This window comes from Girardinichthys multiradiatus, chromosome X, assembly GCF_021462225.1.
Source record: "Girardinichthys multiradiatus isolate DD_20200921_A chromosome X, DD_fGirMul_XY1, whole genome shotgun sequence".
NCBI lineage: Eukaryota > Metazoa > Chordata > Actinopteri > Cyprinodontiformes > Goodeidae > Girardinichthys > Girardinichthys multiradiatus.
In genome coordinates, this window is record NC_061817.1 from 14,825,567 (window position 1) to 14,838,555 (window position 12,989).

A 12,989-nucleotide genomic window follows, 5' to 3' on the forward strand; every position below is an offset into this window, starting at 1 on the left:
CTCACTTTGGACATATGAACAGCCTGTGAATTGCTTGCATCCAACTTTTTTGCTTCACAGGGATGTATCTGGCTCTATGATCTAACATCATTAACCTCTGAAGAAAAGCATAAGCTAGATCTTTCTCAGATATTTCATTAGTCTGTTTTACAGGTCGACCTATTTGGATAAATTCTTTTGGTGACCACTTTGTCTGACATTTGTCCTGAAGTTTAAGTCTTTTAAACAGCATTTCGGGCTCTTGTGGTGATATTTTTCTTTTTTCCTCAGAAGAGTTGCATAATGGCTGCAAACAATACATGGAATTAAAATTAATTTCAGGAATAAAACACCAAACTCAAAAAAATATAAAAATATATTCAGTCCAAAAATCATAAAAATAAATGCATCCTACCTTTTCTTTGTTCTCATCCACATTGTCACCTGCATAACACAAATTGTTTCTCAGATTAGTCAAATATTACCAATGACAAATAAACTGATGACATAATAAGTAGATAACAAGTTATGATTTACCGGAGTGGGTGGGTGGTGGTGTGGATGGATGTTGTAAAATGTTACTTTCCTGGCTTAGTTCACATGAAGCAGTGTTGATTTCAGACTTTTCTCCTGTGTGTTTATTATTAATTTCTGAGCCTTTACCACCAACATTTTCCTTCTATAAGAGAGATGCATAAATATTACTGTAAGAATCCTTCTTTACTGTTTGACATTTTATTTGAAAAATAATAAGGCCAACAATTACGCTAATATCCATTCCGCCTTCCTTCTTTTGTCCTGCAGAAAGATATCAGGAGAAAAACAGATTTACATAATATTGATACCAAAGGGAAAGGTGGGGGTGGGGTGAGGTGGGGGATTCATACAAATAATTTTACCTTCCTTGTGCAGTTCTCGGCTGTCATCATTCATCTCTGAGTCTTCACCAAGAGTTGTCTTAAAAAATAAAATGTAGATCTGTCACCATAATTATTCCATATCAGTGTTTGGTAATAAGGTTGTAAATCGTGATGATCAGGCCAGAAAAGTACTGATCAGATAAACCTAAAAATGTCCAAACAAGCACTTTAGTCATGCTGCTGAAGAATTTCATTCCAAAAAATGACTATGCATCCAAACAGTATTTATAAATTAATTTCACCCTACCTTTAATTTAGTTTCACCCTTCTTCCTTTGTCCTGTGAAATCATTTAAGAAAACAGAAATCTGACATAACCACATCATAATAACTTGTAAGTCTAAATTTATATAATAAATTTAGACTTATTAAGTTAAACCAAATTTTTCTAAAAAATCATTCCAAGTTTCATCAATTGTTGCAGATGTCTTACTTTCTCCTGCTGTGACTTTATCACTCTTTGCTGATTGTCAGATGTGACTGATATGTTAAGTTGTCTTTCAACTATTGATGGATGTCATTTCTCAGCCTCCTTGGGAAAGCTTACTCTATGGTGATGAGAGGAGGCTCTGACTGATTGTCAATCTTTGGACTGAAGAGGAGCAATGAGGTTCTCATCCTGGCCTTTGAACAGAGGACCAGATCTTTGCCCTTGGACAATTGCTACGGGGATTATAGGAGTATGCTTTTCTGGTCCCCATGTGTTTTATGGATGTGGAGAAGGTTTCGGCCAAATCCCACAAGGTTCTATGGGGGAATTGTGTATCTGATTGGCTTTTAAGAGTTACCCATCCTTGTATGCCCAAAGCAGGAGCTGCGTCCTCATGTGTTGGACTCCGCCAGGGCTGCCTTGATCCTGTTTGAAGTGTTCATGGACAGGATCTCAAGGCGTAGTAATGGAGATGAGGTTGTCTGCTTTGGTAACCTCAGGATCTCATCTTTGGTTTTTGGAGATAATGTGGTTCTGTTTGTTTCTTCAGGCCACACCCTTCTGTGTGCAATGACATGGTTTTTTATGTTCGGACCCTCACCTATGGTCATGAGATATGGATCATGACCAAAAGAACTAAATCCCAAATTAAAGAGGCCAAAACAAGCTTCGTCATCCGGGCAGAGCTCGAAGTAGAGCCAGCTAAGGTGGTTCAGTCAACTTATCAGGATGCTTCCTGGGCCCCTTCCTTTGGGAGGTTTTCTGGCCACGTCCCAGTGGGAGGCCCAGGATGTGCTATTAGGTGAGCTGCAGGGTGTCTAGGTTTACCTCTTGGATCAGTTACCCCCATGAACCAATCTTGGATTAGCAGAAAAAAATGAATGGATGGAATGGTGTTGATGACTCCTAGGAATAGACATGATTTTAATGGCTGAATGCAGACCTCATCTAAACTTAGACGAGGCAAAACTGCTTGATCTAAATGGACTCTAAGTCTAAACATTTAGGTGGAATACGATAAATAAAATAATAAAAAAGTCAATGTTTTAGCAATGACAAATAACCATGACTGTTGCACATGAAACTCAGGTCTCAAACTCAGGACCTCTCAGTTACTAATCCCTGGTTAGCATCAGTGGAAGCTAACCAGTCCAAGACTTGGAGCCCATTCAAGTCATTCACCAACAGCAGCAGCACAAGTTGCAGCTAAGCTGAACTACAAGGCCAAAACTTGATGGTAGGATAAGAATGTACATTATCTTACTTTTCCTCTTTTTAATGTTTTATTACTGCTGTCTTATGTTTTAGTTGTATTTTTCAGTTAACTGGTTGTATGAACTGACAATAGCATGTTTAACATACTTTTTGCATGTCTTTTAAATAATCTGCAACTCCAGAACTTATATATAAAGACACGGTTCATAATTGAGAGGTACGGAGTTCAAGCTTAGCTCATTGCACTTGCATTGCTTGTGAAAGAAGGTGCTCTGGTAAGATGAGAGTAAAACTGAAATTTCTCACCCACATGCAAGATGCAGTGCTGTAAAAAACCTGAACGCACTATGCCCCATTATGTTGTGGGGATGTATTTCATCAGCAGGACAAGAAAGCCGGGAGAGTTGATAAAGATGAATGGAGCTTCATACAGAGCAATCCTGGGAGAAAACCTTAAAGAATCTCTAAAACCCTTTAGACTAGGTTGAAGGTAAAGCAGAAGAAATGACCCTAAACATACAGCCAGAGCTACAATTGAATGGCAGAGATTGGGGGTTTCATTTGTTCTTTCTCCAACACAGCTGATTCAGATGGTTGAGTACCTCTTCAGCATGTCACTTAGCTCTGCAGAGGCATGCTAATAAGGCATTCATTGATTCATGTATTGTATTGTATCACAGCAACAGTCACGACATCTAGGATACTGGTCCTTGAGGAGGGACAACATTTTTAATGTAAGAATGGCCTAGACCTCAGTATAATTTAACATTTTTGGCAACATCTGAAAAAATAAACGTTGACATGCGCACTCTGTCAAACCTGACTGAGTTAGGGAATTTGAAAAGAGGAATTGAAAAAAAAAATGAGTCTCTACACATGTAAGGACTTGCAGTATGTAATATGTGGTTCTACAAACTATGAAATCAAGGCACTGAATACCTGAAAGCATTTACTGTGAGTGGGTTTGGTGAAATGAGATGTTGAAAAATACCAACAAGTAATTTGCTTTGTTTACACACTCTTATTGTTAAAGTCTAATATGGTTGACAATTCGTTCTTGCTTTTTGATTGGTTTATTTTTATTAAGTTACCTTTGTCTGTTGGTTGATATTGTCCAGGACTGACTTCTGCCTGTCTGGCTTTGCAGTTGTCATCCTTCTTGAAGTCTTCAACAGCATCCTGTTTATACATTGAGAATACATTGGACTTTACTTGTACCATTTGAATTTTGTGAGTTCTACTGTATTTGTTTTTTATTTTGGCTGAATTTGACATTTAGCAGTGGTGCAGACATGTTCAAACATTAAACAAAAGTAGAAACACCACTCAGTGATTGCTAATAACCCCCTTAAAAACCTAGATTATGTTTATTACTGCTGCATCACATCTTATAAAAAAGCTTTCTGCAAAAATATTTCACTAACTAAACAAACCACCTGATGTATTTTAGGGTTTGATTGAACACATCAGAGGAATTCCGTTTTTCCATTTTATAATCTATACTGTTGTAATGATTTTTTTCACTGATTGGCAAGCAGGTCATATCATCAGTACACATTGCAATGCATGCAGACTTTGGTTTGACATTGCTCTGAAATAATAAAAGCCTTTTTGAAAAAGTGCAGGATAGCAGCATTTAAGCTGATAAAAAAAAAAAAAAAAAAAAAAAGGTTTACAATGTGCATCTGACTCATTAAAGACTGGTGGATTTTGACCACTTCAACAATAGAAAGGAAGTGAACAAAAAGGAATTGCCAACCCCAGTATCAAAAAAGACCACACAGCAGATTTCAACTGAGTGGTAAACCCCTATTTAAAATACATACTTTTAAAAGAAAGAACTTTGAAAGATCTGCTATCCTAAAAAAATCCAGAATGCATTACCATTGATAGATGAACAAATATTTTCTGTAATAATGAAGATGTATAAGGACAGGAAAGTAGTATTTACCTCAAATGTATTATCAGTCTCTGTCTCTTTAACTGAAAGGTGTTACAGAAAAAAAGAGTTTTTATAGTTTTCATATCTATAATACAACAAAATGCCAATATTTTGAAAGAACATAGAATTGAGAAAGCAAAACACTTTTAATAACATTATGTGGAAATAAAACATGATAACTGACATGTTTTTGGGTTTTATACAATATTTCTTTGGATAAACATATGAAGGAAGCAAAACAAAGATTTCAATATTTTGTGAATGTAAATATATTGTTGCCTAACATGTGTTTACAAAATGTAAACCCTGTATGTAAATGTAAATCCTATATGCAGGCAAACGTTTAGCGAGCTGCTCTGCTAAAAAGATGTTTGTTGTGTCTGAACAGACACGTCAAGAGCAGCAAATCTTACTGGGGGCCCAGTAAGATTTCTTTTCATGGGGCCCAAAATCCCTGGTGGCAACCCTGGTATAAATATTAACATAAATTAAATATATAAAATAGAGATAGACTTATTGTGGAGAACCTTTAAAAATAGGTTCATTTCTACATTTTTCTTTTGTATAGATACTTTTTTTTTTTTTTACAAGAAAAAACATAATTACAACATATGAGTAAAGCACTATGGAAAAAAAAAAAAAAAAAACCCCTGCTAAAATCTGTCAGATTGTCTTAATGGTTTAATAGCAAAAGATAGTAATATACATTTTTTAATTCAATGTAAAGCATCAAAATATGTATATATTGTTTCCTTATTTAAATAGAATCACAGTTAACATTTGTCTATTTAGCTTCTGCATATTAACTTCGGACCACATGGTTTCAGGCAATGTGGTCAAGTTTATGTCAGCATGGACTTGCTATGCAACAGATGAAATCAAGCTATGTTGGAGAAAGAGTTCATACTAGTGTAAAATTGCATATGGGCATTGCACCTTCACAATATTAAACTGAAGACATTAGTACAGCATACTTGTGAAGGCTAAATAAGATTGTTGTAGCACAGGGACATCCTGCCCTTATCCATGGGTGTATAACATCTTTTACACCTCACCTCATTTACTTGACTTCCAGGCACCTTGTGCAGGACTTAACTTTTCAACTTAACGTGAGCTTCCTGCCTAGGGCATCGCTATAAGGTTCTGTCCTGCTTGGTGCTGTTGTAGCTGGCTAACGAATAGTGTCTCTCTTTAACCTTTAGTATAGCTAACATACTACCAAAATTGTTTACTCGAGGTAAAACTTGAGCTTCTTTAATTCACTAACTGGCAGAGGCTGAGAGAGAAAGAAATGAGGTGCCTGTGATTCCACTATAGCCCCTATAAAAGGAAGTATGATACCCAACATGTCCAACATTTAGGTTGCAACAGCCCTGGCTCCGATCCAAGCCCTTTCCTGTCGAACACTATTACCCTTGACAACTGCCCAGTTCAACCTGGTATGTTGCGTACAAAAGCATAACTTGCTGATCTAGAGTCTTGTAAATATTGTTGTTAGCTCTGGAGGTGTGTATTACTGTTAAACATTTTGGGAGGCTCAGCCCCATCTTTCAAGAAGAAGCCTGTAGGAGATGGAAGACATGACACACAGCTGTGTAGGGAAGAGCTTATAGAATTATATCATAAGGATGTCAGCCCAGGGAAGGGCCGTGGTGGAGTAGTTTGAGTGTCCCAATGATCCTAGGAGCTATGTTGTCAGGGGCTTTATGCCCCTGGTAGGGTCACCCAAGGCAAACAGGTCCTAGGTGAGGGATCAGACAAAGCGCAGCCCACAGACCCCTTATGATGAATAACATAAATGGAAACAGTGTTCCCGTCTCCCAGACACGGGTCACCAGGGCCCCACTTTGGAGCAAGGGCCTGAAGGTGGGGCATATGGTATGGTGGCGGCCGAAGGCGGCAACCATGGATTGTCCATAACTAACACCATGTTCAAGCATAAGGGTGTCCATATGTGCTCTTGCCACGAGGACATCCTAGGCCGCAGTTTGATTGACTTTGTTGTTGTGTCATCTGATCTGTGGCCGCATGTCTGGGACACTCGGGTGAAGAGGGGAGCGGAGCTTTCCCCTGACCACTACCTGGTGGTGAGCTGGCTCCGATGGTGGGGGAGGATGCCGGTCAGACCTGCAGACCCAAATGAACCTTGAGGGTCTGCTGGGGACGCCTGGCAGAGACTCCCGTGAAGTGGAGCTTCAACTCCCACCTCCGGGAGAGCTTCAAACATGTTCCAGGGGAGGTGGGGGACATTGAGTCCGAGTGGGCCATGTTCCACACCTCCATTGCCGAGGCTGCTTTCCGGAGCTGTGGTCGCAAGGAATTTGGTGCCTGTCGTGGCTGCAATCCTCAAACCCGCTGGTGGACCCCGGCGGTAAGGGATGCTGTCAGGCTGAAGGGAGTCCTACTGGGTCTTTTTGGTCTGTGGGACTCCGGAAGCAGCTGATGGGTACCGCCAGTCAAAGCGGCATGCTGCTCAGGTGTTGCTGAGGCAAAAACTTGGACGTGGGAGGAGTTCAGAGAGGCCATGGAAAAACAAATTCCAAACGGCTTTGAGCCGATTCTGGTCCACCATCTGGCATCTTGGGGAGAGAGGGGAGGGGGAGAAGAGGTACACCACCATCACTGTTTACAGTGGGGAGGGTGTGCTGCTGACCTCAACTCGGTACATTTTGGGTCGGTGGGCAGCGTACCTCAAAGACCTCCTCAATCCCACCGGCATGTCTTCCACTGAGGAAGCAGAGCCTGGGACCTTGGGGCAGGCTCTCCAATCTCTGGTGCTGAGGTCATCGAGGTGATTAAAAAGCTCCTCGGTGGTAAGGTCCCGGGGGTGGATGAGATTCGCCCGAGTGCCTTAAGGCTCTGGACGTTGTAGGGTTGTGTTGGTTAACGCAACTCTGCAGCATTGGGGCAGTTCCACTGGATTGGCAGACCGGGGTGGTGGTCCCCCTATTCAAAAAAGGGTACCATAGAATGGGTTCCAACTATAGGGGAGTCACACTCTCAAGCCTCCCTGGTAAGGTCTATTCCGGGGTTCTGGAGATCCGTCGGATAGTTGAACCTCGGATTCAGGAAGAGCAGTGTGGTTTTTGTCCTGGCCATGGAACACTGGACCAGCTCTACACCCTCAACATAGTCCTGGAGGGTTCATGGGAGTTCACCCAACCAGTCTACATGTGCTTTGTGGACTTGGAGAAGGCATTCAACAGTGTCCCTTGGGGAATATTGTGGGGGGTACTCCGGGCGTACGGGATACCAGGCCCTTTGATATGGGCTGTTAGGTCCCTTTACGACGGGTGTTAGAGCTTGGTCCGCATGCCAGCAGTAACTCAGACTCGTTTCCGGTGAGGGTTGGACTCCGCCAACGTTGCCCTTTGTCACCGATTCTGTTCATAACTTTTATGGACAGAATTTCTAGGCGCAGCCAAGGTGTTGAGGGGATCCGTTTTCTGCTTTTTGCAAATGATGTGGTCCTATTGGCTTCATCAGCTCGTGATCTACAGCTCTCACTGGAGCAGTTTGCCGCCGAGTGTGAAGTGGCAGGGATGAGAATCAGTGCCTCCAAGTCCGAGGCCATGTTCTTGAGCCGGAAAAGGGTAAAGTGCCTTCTCCAGGGGCAGGGTGGAGGTCCTGCCTCAAGTGGAGGAGTTCAAGTATCTTGGGAAATTAGGGAAAAATGGAGCACGAGATCGGTAGATAGATTAGTGCTGCGTCAGCAGTGTTGCAGGTGAAGAGAGAGCTGAGTCAAAAAGCGAAGCTCTTGATTAACCGGTTGATCTACGTTCCTACCCTCATCTATGGTGATGAGCTTTGGGTCATGACCGAAATAACAAGATCACGTATACAAGCGTACGAAATGAGTTTCCTCCACAGGGTGTCTGGGATCTCCTTAGAGATAGGGTGAGAAGCTCAGTTATCTGGGAGGGACTCAGAGTAGAGCCGCTTGCTTCTCGACGTTGAAGAGGAGCTAGTTGAAGTGGCTCGGCCATCTGGTTATGGTGCCTCCCTGGTGAGGTGTTCCGGGGACATCCCAGCGAGATGGGGTTGACTTACAACCTTTCTCTAAGGATGAGACTGTGGTTAAAGAGAGGAGCTATCACAGGATGCATTTGTTGAAGCAGATGGAAGCACCTCAACCCTGCGCCATCTTGCAAAAGACTTTTTGACAGAGCTCACACAGTCCAGGGCATCAACCAGGTCTTTACTGTCCTTGCCTTTTATCTACAGTGGAAAAAACAAGTATTTGAGACAATGCTGATTTTGCAGGTTCAACCAGTTGCAAAGCATGTAGAAGTCTTTAATTTTTATCATAGCTACTCTTCAGCTGAGAGTGATGGAATCTAAAACACAATCCAGAAAATTACATCATGTGATTTTTAAGTAATTAATTTGAATATGATTTTGAGCCAGATGATAAAAACTCCTCCCTACCATATATGGAACATTATGTTGTAGGAGGTCAAAACTTATTTTGCGCCATTTAATATATTTGTGTATACAGCTAGATGATTAATAAATATTCTGTGTATTTTCACAGTCATAAATAGTACATGTATGGAGGGTTTGTGATTGTTTTATCATTTGAATCCACAGAAAACATGTTTTTCGTTTGGCTGGCTGTTAGTTTTGTTGTAAAAATGCCAATATAATGTGCTGCCAAGTTTTATGGGAACATTAAAGAAAAGTATGAAAATACACAAACCAGTCAATATCTCACATCTCCTGATGCCGAAACAGCACCCCTCAGTGCTGGTCCGGCTGTTTTGATAAACTATAGTAGTCACAAATAAATTAAACTTCTGGTCTTAAATAGAAAAAAATCACACCTGACTGATCAATAGTTTGATGGGTTGATGGGTAAAAATTGATAAACATGTATGCTGATAAGTTGATATGTATAGAGTAGTATTTTACATAGCTCTGATATCCTCTATACCAGTTTGCACTGAATGACTCAATGGTGACATTATCCCCCAACCTATATGCCTCAGGTGTCAGCTTTATCTTATAGAAGCCCTCTCCTTGAGTTGTTTGCATTCTCACAAACTCCTTTTGCTCTGGATGATCAGAAGTGTTTAAACTCTCTTTCCCCGGTGTGAACTTTTAGCACATATGTTGACCGATGCAAGAGTAACTCAGAACAGACCAGCTGTTTGTATGATTTACTCCTGCAGTTCTTGTGAAGTCCAGTCAAAACAGTGTTTTACTCATATGCTTGTGGAGGCTATGCATGTGACGGTAAGGGTGTGGACATGTCCAGTTGTGTGTTTGTGCATTCTCAAGCAGGGTTGTAGCTACCTCATGTTTTAAGGGGCATCTCAGTGAACAACGTATTTTCATGCTGCTAATTTAGGCTTTTTCCCCACACAGTTTAAAGAAATATTTTTTCTTGGCCGGACAGCTAGTGATATCATCCAAGCAGTCCTATCGGCAACACAGTAAGAAAGACTAATTGAGGCTTTATCATTCTGATCTCTCTGCACAAGCATGTCAGGGCATGATGGAAGGTCCCAACTCCCATGTTGGATTTTATCAACTGAAAGGGAAATTCAGGTTATAAATAATAATCATCGTTCTTTGAAGAGTTAAAGGCAGTACAAGGAACTCAGCCGTTTCATCACATCGGTGCTCGGTAATTCTACGTAAATTATGGAAATAAGAGTTTGCAGCAGCAATATACCCACAGGCTCTTCCTCGGTCTGTTTGGCCTTGACAAGCATGCTGTACTTATTTCTTCAGGGGGGCACTGTGAAGACATAGTCCCTAAACGTGGTATACCTAATTTCCCTCTTTAAGGAAACATTATAATATATGTTATAAGCGAAAACTCTAGAATTCAGGTCATATGTTTACATTGATCAATACTTTTTCTTTATCTATTTACTTTGAAGATTACAGAGGTTGATGGCAGAATTGTTCCACAGGCTGCGCAAAGGTATATCAGAGCAGTAACTCAAATATGAAATACTTGATTTGTAAATAAGAAATATTGTACGACGTCCAACTTATTTAACTGTGCAGAGGATAATGGCTAACATAAAGAGATTTGAACAGCCTGTGTCTCTGGATCTCTGCAAGTAAATTACACACAGGACCAGGGGCTGGAGGGATAAAACAGATTTTTTTAGGACAGGGATCAAGGGCTATCACAATAATTTGCACAGAAAAGATTAAGGTTTTGCTCAGCCTTACCTGTCCTTAATGCTTCATGATGGGCTTCTTGTCCTTCAGTCATCTGTCTATTTTCAGAGACCATGTCATCTATCTTTTCCAAAAGAGCTATTATCTCATTTTCATCCATCATACTTCTTGTACATGTATGGTATCTTTTTTCAGAAAAACTGCTCTTTGCTTTCAGGTCCTGAAGTGCACTTTCACAAATGTCATCTGAGTCATGAGTCATAACTGTCATTACATAAGAACTGTGCTCCTTCCCAATTTTCCTTTCTAACCACTGCATTCCAGAAGTGTATTGGCTGTCATGCAGTCCATTTGATATCAGTAAGATAAAGGCATGATCGTCTTTAATTACTGGAACTTTTTCAATATTTGGAAACCCGAGCATGTTAATTAATGAGATCTGACGAGCAAAGAGGTCATATAGTCTGGATGAAAACTCTTTCACATGTATCTCCTTGTCATGGTCAAGTAAGATGTTTTTTGATCCAATCTCAATGGAATCTTTGTTTCCAATTAACACAAGAGTGAGTTCAGGAGTCACTGAAAAACACAACAGAAGTACAGTTTAAATAGCAGACTTGTTTATGGGGGCCTTAAAACCTGCTGTTTATAGAAATACACTAAAATATTAATGCAGTCAGTTTTCCAAAGCTCTTACCTGCATTGCTTCCTGTTGATGAGGACGTATTCTCAGCCTCTCCTTGTACGTTTTTGTCTCTCTTCGAGTGTTGAGCATCATGACTATTCATGACTGTGAAAATACATATATTCATCAATCAAGTCACTGTATACATGAATATATATGAAATGGTACTTTCTAAAATAAAATCTAGCTTGACATCTAATCTCAGAGTATATTTGGATAAGAACAATACATTTTGAATCTGGTTGACTGGCTTAGTGAAATGTGGGCAAGAAACTCATCTAGTTCTTTGACCTTCCCTCAACCAATTGATCTTCATCTTTATGTTCTCTGACCTCTTCCTAACTCTATTCTTCCTTTCTGCCATCCAGTTGTCTGCCTTTTTCCTTTCTCTTTATCTCTCCTGACTCCATATCTTCACATAAACCATAATTAAAACGTTTAAAATGAAAAGATAGATTTTATGTAGGCCTACATGCACAACGGAGACAGATGTGCACCTTGAAAAGAAAATTAGGTTGACCAATGACACACACACACACACACACACACACTCATGCTGTAGATACAAAAACGTTGGTTATGTATTGTAACCCCAGATTGTCGTTAGTGAGTTTATCCCTTCACACATGAGCACTGAAAACTTTAGTCCATGCCTACCTGCTGGGTGGGCCTCACCACAGTCTGTATAAATTGCACTCAGACAATATAATCTGCTCCCAAATAGCGTTTTTTCTTCAGCCGTTCAGGATTGAGTGAGGCACAGAACTCAAAGGGTTGCGCCTATACTCATAGAATCTGGGATTACAATACAAACGCTTTATTTTCGCTAAGGCTTTTCCCTAGTTTTTAGAAGCTTGGCCCTTTAAGGCTGTCGCTAGTGGGATAAAGGCAAAGCAGGATGTGGTCTATTCCTCACTGGGTCCGTCCCACAAGCATAAACATCTCCTGTTCAGTGGCCAGACCCAGATACGCTGGCCTATCTCTTGGTAGCTCCTGATCACCCTTTCCACTTGAAGTAGCGCATCCTCCCTTCCACAGCAGTTGTCACGGGGCGGCCTGATGGCACCTACTGCAGATTAGAAAACCACAAATCCAGGAGCTGCGGTATCAACAGAACTGGAGGGAAAGTGTGAAAGAGCACCTGTTACCATGGACCACAGCTGGCACTGTGCATTGTCCCGTGTCGCAAACAGAGCCACTGCTGCTCTGTTGAATTTGCTCCAGATCTGGGAGATCAGGTCGGGATGGATGCTCCAGTCTCAGTGTCGGGGAAACTTCCTGGACATAATGTACGCTCCTCTGTTCAGGACACCAGGGATGTAAACTGTTCTGATGAAAAGCAGGTTCATGCATGCCCAGCATTATAGCTGTCTGGCAATGTTTAACAGTTGTGCTAAGTGTATGCCCCGTTGTTGGTTTATGTAGGCAGTTGTAACTCTGTTGCCTTGTGGATCAGAACATGCTGACCCAGCAGCAGAAGAGCAAATTGCTGTGTCACTTTTGACAGCATGTTTATGAGGAGAGAAGTGTGATCTGGCCACTTTTTTACTGCCACCCGGGACAGATACCTCCCTCACCATCCAGGGAGCGACACGCCTGTAAACACTGGCATGTGTGGTGCAGGCCTGCTGAAGGGAACTACCTGTGACAGAGTGTGGGGGATTCCTCCCTCTGAAGGAGG

The 12,989-nt window shown here is 41.3% G+C and overlaps 1 protein-coding gene across 1 annotated transcript; it reads right to left on the reverse strand.

Moving 5' to 3' along the window:
• Position 1: 1 nt before the first annotated feature.
• LOC124863069 lies at positions 2–11,824 on the reverse strand. Its single transcript, XM_047357323.1, has 10 exons — positions 11,321–11,824; positions 10,675–11,202; positions 4,495–4,526; positions 3,635–3,722; positions 1,147–1,178; positions 879–936; positions 746–777; positions 517–658; positions 395–423; positions 2–286 (listed from the first exon to the last, which is right to left on the reverse strand). The coding sequence occupies exons 1-10, from the start codon at positions 11,433–11,435 to the stop codon at positions 2–4; spliced, it is 1,341 nt and encodes a 446-aa protein (XP_047213279.1). The 5' UTR covers positions 11,436–11,824.
• Positions 11,825–12,989: the final 1,165 nt, after the last annotated feature.